The sequence below is a fragment of the Pituophis catenifer genome, unplaced genomic scaffold (genome assembly GCF_029215685.1).
Source record: "Pituophis catenifer annectens isolate HBS135680 unplaced genomic scaffold, rPitCat1.0.hap2 SCAF_14, whole genome shotgun sequence".
Lineage (NCBI taxonomy): Eukaryota > Metazoa > Chordata > Lepidosauria > Squamata > Colubridae > Pituophis > Pituophis catenifer.
In genome coordinates this window covers 20,992,007-21,000,647 of record NW_027256894.1, presented here as the reverse complement: position 1 = coordinate 21,000,647, position 8,641 = coordinate 20,992,007, and the positions used below count along the sequence as shown (strand labels likewise).

Sequence of the window (8,641 nt, the reverse complement as noted above, 5' to 3'; positions counted from 1 at the left end):
GCCGTATTTTTAAATTCTTCCCCCTTATTTATCCTGTTTTGAAGTACATTTCTTTTTAAGAAGCGGCGTTAAGCTAGAATGCTGTTTTTAAGAGATTCATACAAAGAAATAGCACAAAAGCAGAGGGGCAAAAAGGGGGCGTGGCATTTGAACATTTTAATCCAAGTAAATAGAATACTTCCCAAATGCGAAAATATTTCCCTATCGTCTACCATCAAAACAAGGGAATAGGCACAGAAACCTCGTAGGTAACACTTCATCCTCCTGAATTTTGTAATATACAAAATAGGATAGAAAAACTATTAACACACAGAACCAAGACAGCTACAACTGCGTTTTCCCTTTCCTAAAATAATGAAAATCTAACCGAAAAGAGGGCTTACTTTGCAGTCATACCCTGGTATTTTCAAGTACGTTTCAAAAAGCAGTTTTGAAATCTGAGCATTAAAGATCTCCGTTCTTTTTCCTTCTTCTTCTTCTTTTATAAATTAGACCGCCAAAAGTAATACTGGCAACGTACAGGGGACGTTAGCCACGTAAAATCGCTGCCCAACTGGCATTATTATTATTTTTTTAAGCTGAACAATAAGGGGGGGGGGGAGAGAAAAAAAAAATCTCAATTTTGAAAGGAAGGCAAAGCATCTTTTGGAAATTAAAGCTCTTCGTGGTAGAAACTTTTGTCGTGGAGCTGTCGGCCGTAATCGGTGGCTTCGCTGTTGAGAAACAGGTCTTGATTTTCAAGGATTTCGTTGGCTGACAGTCTCCGGTCTCCATCCAAGTCCATTTCGTCAAGGAGATGAACAGCCTAGAGAATAAATTAACAAGGGTTGAATATGAAATTTAGCCAGTGGTGGATTGCTGCTGGTTCGCACGAACCGGTAGTTCTGACCATCAGCTGGCTCCGCCCACTTGCCCCTGCTCTATCCCGTTTTATATTTCCGTCTTCCTGGCTCTGCTGATTCGTGCGGCACAGCTGATTTCCATGCCTCCGCTATTCTACTTAACAGGGCTGCCTTAGAAGGTAAGCAGCTGAGCTTCAAATTGCTGTATTTTGAACACTGCAGGTCGCAAAAGGTCGCAAAACGGGATATACGTGGCCCTGGGACACAGCAACGGTCGTAAGTATGAACCAGTTGCCAAGCAGCTGAATTTTCAACACACGACCCTGGGGCTGGTGCAAAGGTCGCAACTGTGAAAAACGGCCGTAAGCCCCTTTTTTCCAGTGCCGTCGTAACTTTGAACGGTCACTGAATGAAGTGTCGTAAGTTGGAGGATGACCTGAAATATCCTTCCACCCTCTTACCTCTTCCTGGGCAAGGCCTTCGTTGTTGGGCATCACCCAAGTCAGCAGCTCTTTGGGGTTCAGCTTCCCATCCTTATCCTTGTCGTAATCATTTTTAAAGCGGTCTTCTTCCACCACAATCCATTCCGGATCTTCTTTGGCGGCTGAAAAAAAAAAAACAAAGTCGCCATTGTTTTCAAACGCATCCTTGATTCACTGCCTTTTTTCCCTTTGAGCAAAATCCCCTTAAAACGTGTGTTTTGCCTTGCATGCAGGCTGGGAAGTTCTGACTAGTGGTGAAATTCAAATTTTTTTATTACCGGTTCTGTGGGTGTGGCTTGCTGGGCGTGACGTGGCTTGGTGGGCGTGGCAGGGGAAGCATACTGCAAAATCTCCATTCCCACCCAACTCCTGGGGAAGGATACTGCAAAATCCCCATTCCCACCCCACTCTGGGACCAGCCAGAGGTGGTATTTGCCCGTTCTCCGAACTAATCAAAATTTCTGCTACCGGTTCTCCGGAACCTGTCAGAATCTGCTGGATTTCACCCCTGGTTCTGACCCAGCTCCCCAAACACGTAGTACATAAAATTATCTGCCACAATGTCCTTCCTGTCGACTACTTCAGCTTCAACCACAACAATACACGAACAAATAATAGATATAAACTCAATAATAGATATAAACCGCTCCAAACTCGATTGCAGAAAATATGACTTCAGCAACGCCTGGTCAATGCCTAGAATACACTACCTGACTCTGGGGTTTCTTCCCCAAACCCCCAAAATTTTAACCTTAAACTGTCTACTGTTGACCTCACCCCATTCCTAAGAGGTCTGTAAGGGGGTGTGCATAAGTGCACCAGTGTGCCTACCGTCCCTGTCCTAATATTCCTTTTTACTTACTCTTCATGTATTCAAATTATGTTTATACTTTTACCTGTTATCTTATATATGCTTGACAAAATAAATAAATAAATAAATAAATAAATAAATAAATAAATAAATAAATAAAACTGTCAAGTTTCGAGGTCATCTCAAATAAATTGCATTTCAAACAAAGTCTTTGAAGAAAAACTATTTATTAAGCACAACATTCTAACTCCGACTGCATCGCAGCCAACACTGACTTCCAGACCCAAAACCCTCCCTTTCCGTTCCCCACTCTCCTGCACTCATTGGCCATCTTCCAAGTCATTCTACCCCCTAATCTACTGCTCCAGCTCAAGGAATTTCCCCCCCTCCCATCCCATCTTCTAGGGGATATTATCTCCAGGAAAAATAAGTAGGTGAAAAGTCAAACGTCCGTTTCCAGACGCCTCCGCTTCTCCTTCTTATGTCAGCACTAGAATAAATGCAGCTTGAAGTGCTGACAAAAACTTTCTGGACATCCCCGTCTTTCCCTGTCCTCCAGCTTTCTCTAGTTGGGGCCTCCAGGTATCCTTAGGAGAACTTTCAGAGTTCCGAACCATTCGTGGTTCTTGGAGACCCCCAGGCTGAAGAGGAATGGCCTGCCACTCACTTGGATCTCTTTGATAGTCGCCGAGGAACTCTTCGAGGCTGACAAATCCATCCCCATCTTTGTCATGTTCCTCCAAAGCTTCCTGGATGACGAACTCCTGGTGGGAAGGAAAAGCCATCAGAAGGTCAGAAGCGGCTTGTCTTATCAGCTCTGCTCAAAAGGCACGGGACTATAAACCAGGAGGCGCCAAACTTGGCGACTTTTAAGGCTCGTGGACTTCAACGCCCAGAATTCCCCTGCCAGCCATATTGAAGTTGGAAGTCCACGAGAATTAAAGGTGCCAGGTTTTGGAGACTCCCTGTGCTAGGAACTAACCAGCCTCAGGTTCTGTGTTGTGCAATCAGCTTACAGATGGTTATATCTTGCAAACTAGAGTTTGGTGAAGTGTGGGTATGTGTTGTGCGAATTGGGTTTTGCCAATTCAGGAGTCAGCAACCTGTGGCTCTGGAGCCGCATGTGGCTCTTTCACCCCTCTGCTGTGGCTCCATCACTCAAAATATGCGTCACAACCACCAATGTGTGACACCCGCTGGCACGTGATTTATTGAGCTTTTCAACCCCCGGTAGGCCAACCATGGATAAATCCAAGAAAAGAAAAATTTCAGAAGAAAACAGAACGTTTAATTCAACTACATATGCTAGTTTTTTGGCCGCTCAAGAAATAGTCAGGCACTGGAAGGGTTTTGTGGCTCCCGGTGTTTTCTTTTCTGTGGGAAACAAGTCCAAATGGCTCTTTTGAGTGTTTAAAGTTGCAGACCCCTGTGCCAATTAGATAGGTTTGGTGCTATAGAAATGGCTAGTATATATATATTATATATGTTGTAATATATAGTAATATATATTATTATAAAACATGTACAGCATATCACAGAAGTGAGTACTTTAGACATTAGTAGTTTAGACCTGAATGGCTGTGGGTTGCGTTATTTTGAGAGGGTAGCACATTTACACTGTTATACAAGCTGTATACTCACTACTTTACACTGTAGCCAAGTGTCATTTCTTCAGCGTTGTCACATGAAAAGATATACTTAAATATTTACAAAATGTGAGAGGGGGTGTACTCGCTTCTGTGATATACTGTATATAATATAAAAGTAAAAAGACGAGGTCTTAAGTTATTACCTACCGTATCTTTTCCCCTCGGCCCTGACTTTTTTTTTTCTCTCTTCCCTTTTTCCCCTCCTTATTTTTTCCATTACCATTTTTCTTGGTATGTTTTGTACTTTACATATTTCGATCAACCAATAAAAGGGAAACCGAGGGCAACTTATAAAAAGCGGTCACTCCTGGAGCCCCGTTTTTAAAAGCCGTTCTCTCCCGAGACTTGCCTTCATGTAGTCGGCCTCCTCCGGATGTTCAAAGGCGACAAATTCCTCAAAATCCAACACCAAATCGCCTTCCATGTTAGCCTTTTCGAACCTCTTCTTGTCCCTTAAATGGAGCTTTGGGAAGAAGACGTGGATAAAACGTGAGCTGCCGGCCAACGTGTTCCTTTTCCGCCTCTCCGAAGCTCCTTGGACCCAACGGGCTACTTGACCTCCAACCAAGCAAGCTCCGAGGTTCACCCAGCCCACCTACCAAGGTTGCAAGCCTTAAGCAGGCCAGTTTCTCAGTTTTTCCATGTTTCGCAAACAGGAAGGCATTTCTTGATTAAGAAGTTGAGATTTTCTTAATATTTAGTGTCTGCTGTTATAGTCCCCTTTCTAAAGATTACCGCCAACATTTCAGACCCTGTTTCATAAATAGGACTAACCGAATATCAGAGTTGGAAGGGAGATCTTGGAGATCTTCTACTCCATCCCACTACTCAAGCAGGAAACCCTACTACACCATTATGGACAAACGCTTGTCCAATCTCTTCTTGAAAACCTCCAGTGATGGGGAAGGATGGAAGGCTGAGAAAACCTTGAGCTGGTCAGGATCGAACTTCTGGCCGCAACACTGCTCTCATGTCATCCTAACTAAATTAAACTGAAACTAAACAGAACTAAACCTGTTAAAAAAATTTTTTAAATAAATATTGAAGGCAGGAGAATATCCACCTTTTAGTACCCTTATTATAGCTGCAAGTCAATTGTGTTAGTGTCACTAACAACATTGTTCAAAGTCAAATCTAGGAAACGGATTGGAGAGTCAAAAAGCCCCCCTCCCGAGTCTTTCTCACCCAATGAACAGAGCGTCCTCCCCAGTTATGGGAAGAGTAAGTCCCAAAAGCGGAAACATTAATTTTTTAACCCGTTTCTCTCACACCCTCAGCTCCAGGAAAGAATAAAAGGATCGAAATAAAATGGGAGACATTCCATGTTTTGGGGAGATCATTCACCTGCCGGAAGGACTCTTCTTCAACATCGTCCAGCGTGGTGTCCTCTTCGAAGTCGATGACCCGGTCGTACATCTGGATATTGTACTCCTCCCAAGAGACCCTCCCGTCGCCATCTTTGTCGTAGTGGTGGAACTGCTGCTTGGCGTCTTCGATGACGTAATCCTTGAAGGAGTGCTGGATCCAGGAACTCAGCTCGGCTGGGGAGATTTCCCAGTTAGCCTGGTGAACGGGACCCCTTCCCTGGTGGGTGACCTTCAACCCCTTGGGGCGCTGCATTTTCCTAAGAGGCGTTGCAGGATTGAGCCCCAAGTCGGATCTAGGACAACGCGGCCCAGCCAACTCGCCGGCAGACAAGAAGTCCAACTAATATTGGAAATAGCCCAGTATTAGTTGGACTATGAGTGGGGACCGCAGTCTCCCCGTCTCCTGGTGAGTGGTCCAAAGTCACCCAGCCGGCTTTCATGCCTAAAGTGGGACTAGAACTCGCCGTCTCCCAGCCTTCACCACTAGACCAAACTGGCTCTTGACAATCGACAATTTATGTCACGGTTAGTCCTCCACGTATGACCATCGTTAAACCCAGATTTATGATAAGCCAGTTATTAAATGGGTCATCATGTGACAAACCCCCCCCCATTTCAAACCATTTTTGTGGTAGTTATTAAGTGGACATGGCAGTCGTTAAACGAATCCATTATACTCAATGGACGTTTTTTCCCCTGAAACTCAGGGCCTCAGTTTGTGGCGGGGTCTCATTCACACGACGCCCTAAGCCCAGCCAGAGAAAGGAGGCCGGAGGGTGGCATCAGAGGTACCTTCAGTGAGGAAGCCGTCCAGATCTCCGTCGATCTTATTTATGATCACTTTCAGGCGCTTCTGCTGCTCCTCCGGACTCAGTTTGGAAAATTCCTCCACTTCATCCTTTTTTTTGGGGGGGGAGAGGGGGTGGGGGGGGGCAGAGGGGCAGAGAAACAGCACTAAAATGAGACCTAATTTAGGAAGATCTCTCTTTTTCTGCCTCCCTCTGCCTCCCTTTTTTTCTGGTCCTGTCTCTCTCTTCCTCTCTCTCTTTTTCTTTCTGTTACTCTCTCTCTTCCTCTCTTTTTCTTTCTTCCTCTTCTCCCTCCCTTTTTCTTTCTGTTGCGCTCTTTTCTTCTCTTTCTCCCTCTCCATCTCTTTCTCTATCTTCCTCTTTTTCTCTCTGCTGCTCTCTTTTCCTCTTTCTTGTCTTCTCTTTCTCCCTCTTTTTCTTTCTTCCTCTCTTTCCTTCTCTGTTTTCCTCTTTCTGTCGCTCTCTCGCTTTTTTTCTCTCTCCCCCTCTCTCTCCCTTTCTTTCTGTTACTCTGTCTCTCTTCTTCTCTGTCTTCCTCTCTTTTCTTCTCTCTCCCTTTTTCTTTCTAGAGTGCTCTTTTTTCTCTCTCCCTCTCCCTCTCCCTCTCCTTCTCTTTCTCTATCTTCCTCTCTTTTTCTCTCTGACGCTCTGTCTCCCTCTTCTCTCTCCCTCTTCTCTCCCTCTTTTTCTTCCTGTCGCTCTCCCTCTTTTCCTCTTTCTCCCTCTCTTTTTCTCTCTCTTTCTTCCTCTCTTTCCTTCTCTCTCCCTGTTTTTCTCTCTTTCTCTTTCCCCCACCCCTCTGCCCACCCACTTTTTTTTAGTAGGAAAGCCAGGATGCGCCCCTCCCCGCCACCAGCCCCTTCCCCCCAGCCACCCACCCACCCCCAAAGGACCTTAAGAAGCCCTGTTGCACTTAGGGGGTCACCCCTGGCCTTCACCTGCAGAGCAGTTGCTTCTGCCCCCCCTCCCTCCCCCCCCCAATTCCAGGTGGGCTGCCTTAAGATCCCACCCCCCTCCCTGCGGGGGGGGTTTCCTCCCTTTCTGCAACCCCCCCTCCCCGGGCTCTTTGCTCCCCCTTCTCTCCTCCCCTCCCAGCCATGCCTGCCCAGGCGCCCCTGCCCGGCGGTGGAAGATGGGCTCGGGTGTCCCACCTGGCCGCCCAGCAGCGCCTCGCGGTCGTAGTCGGCCCGGTGCTCGGCCAAGCCGGGGCCGAAGCCGGCCAGCAGCAGCAGCAGCAGCCCGAGCAGCGGCGGAGGCTCCATGGCTGCTGCAGCCGGGCGGGCCGGAACGGAGGAGGCAGGCGGGGAGGCCGTTCCCCGAGTCTCCTCCCCGAACGGTCCCGGCAGCTGCAGCGGCTCCGCACGAGAGACGCCGCTTCGGCCGTTGCAACGCCCCGGCCGCGCGGGGGCTCTGCTGGGCGAGGGAGGGGAAGGGGGGGCTTGGGCAGGGGACGCCCCCCGGCCTTTAGGGGGTGCAGGAGCCTTGGAAGCTTCTCTCCCACCCCCTCCATCGCCTGGCCTGCTTCTGCAGCCCTGCAGGTGGGTGGGGAGGGGGGGGTCCCGGGAGGAGAAAGTCCAGGTGGAACCCGCTCATTGCAAAAACAAACCCCCCCCCAAAAAGGGGGGGCGATGTCAAGGAGGAGGATCAGACCCCCCACACACACACACACACCCTTAACGCAGGGGGTGCAGGATCCTTGCAAAAACACCGCCTTCCCCAGTGCCTGGGGTGCCCCGCATCCCTGCAGGTGGGTGGGTGGGGAGGGGTTTCTTAGGGGGAGGGGGGGGTCCCGGGAGGAGAAGGTCCAGGTGGAACCTGCTCATTGCAAAAACAAAACTCCCCTCCTCCCCAAAAAGGGGGGGGGGGAAATGGCCAGAAGGAGGATCAGACCCTTGGAAAAACACCGCCTTCCCCAGTGCCTGGGGTTGCCCCGCATCCCGGTGGGTAGGTGGGTGGGGGAGTTGCAGAGCCCGGGTGGAATTGCAATTGCAAAAAGGAGCGATTGCAAGGAGTAAAATCACACCCGCCGCCCTCCCCCCAAGTAGAGGGTGCAGGAGCCTTGGAAGCTTCTCTCTCTCCCCCCCCCCGCCCCCCACTCCCCTCCCCTCCCCATGCTCTGCATCCCGGCAGGTGGCTGGGTGGGTTTTTTTTGGCGGGGGTCCCTCCTGGTGGTCTTGGGAGAAAAAGTCCAGGTGGAAGCTGCCCATTGCAAAAAAGGGGGCGACGGCAAGAAGGACCAGACCCCCCCCCTTGGAGAAAAAACCCTCCCAGCCCCCCCCCCAGTTCCATGCATTCAGGTGGGTGGGTGGATTTTTTGGGGGGTCCCTCCCGGTGGTCCTGGGGGGCTCCTGCACCCCCTGCGCTGAAAGACGGGGGGGGGGTGTCTGGTCCTCCTTTTTGCAAAGGGCAGATTTGCGGTCCAGCATTTGATTTCAGCCTAAAGGGTGGTTTTTTTTCCCCCAGCCTCGGCCACTTAAAATGTGCAGACCAACTCCCAGAATTCCTCAGTCGGTATCTGCAGGCTGGGGAATTCTGGGAGTTGAAGTCTTTAAACATCTTAAAAGTTGTTAAAACTTTCTTTCTCCAGACCAGTGAAGCCTCCTTTGGGGTGAATGTTAGTTTCCTACCAAACTCATCAAATAGGGATTGACTTGGAGGGTTGGGGGGGAGAAAGGAAATTT

The 8,641-nt window shown here is 48.9% G+C and overlaps 1 protein-coding gene across 1 annotated transcript; it reads right to left on the bottom strand.

Annotated features, from left to right (window-relative positions):
* Window positions 1-562: 562 nt before the first annotated feature.
* RCN2 (reticulocalbin 2) lies at window positions 563-7,470 on the bottom strand. Its single transcript, XM_070953736.1, is given in 9 exon segments — window positions 563-805; window positions 1,304-1,446; window positions 2,803-2,899; window positions 4,134-4,247; window positions 5,129-5,325; window positions 5,944-6,049; window positions 7,112-7,334; window positions 7,336-7,398; window positions 7,400-7,470. Coding segments are annotated over 9 exon segments (1,167 nt in total). The 3' UTR covers window positions 563-652.
* Between the last annotated feature and the right edge of the window lie 1,171 nt (window positions 7,471-8,641).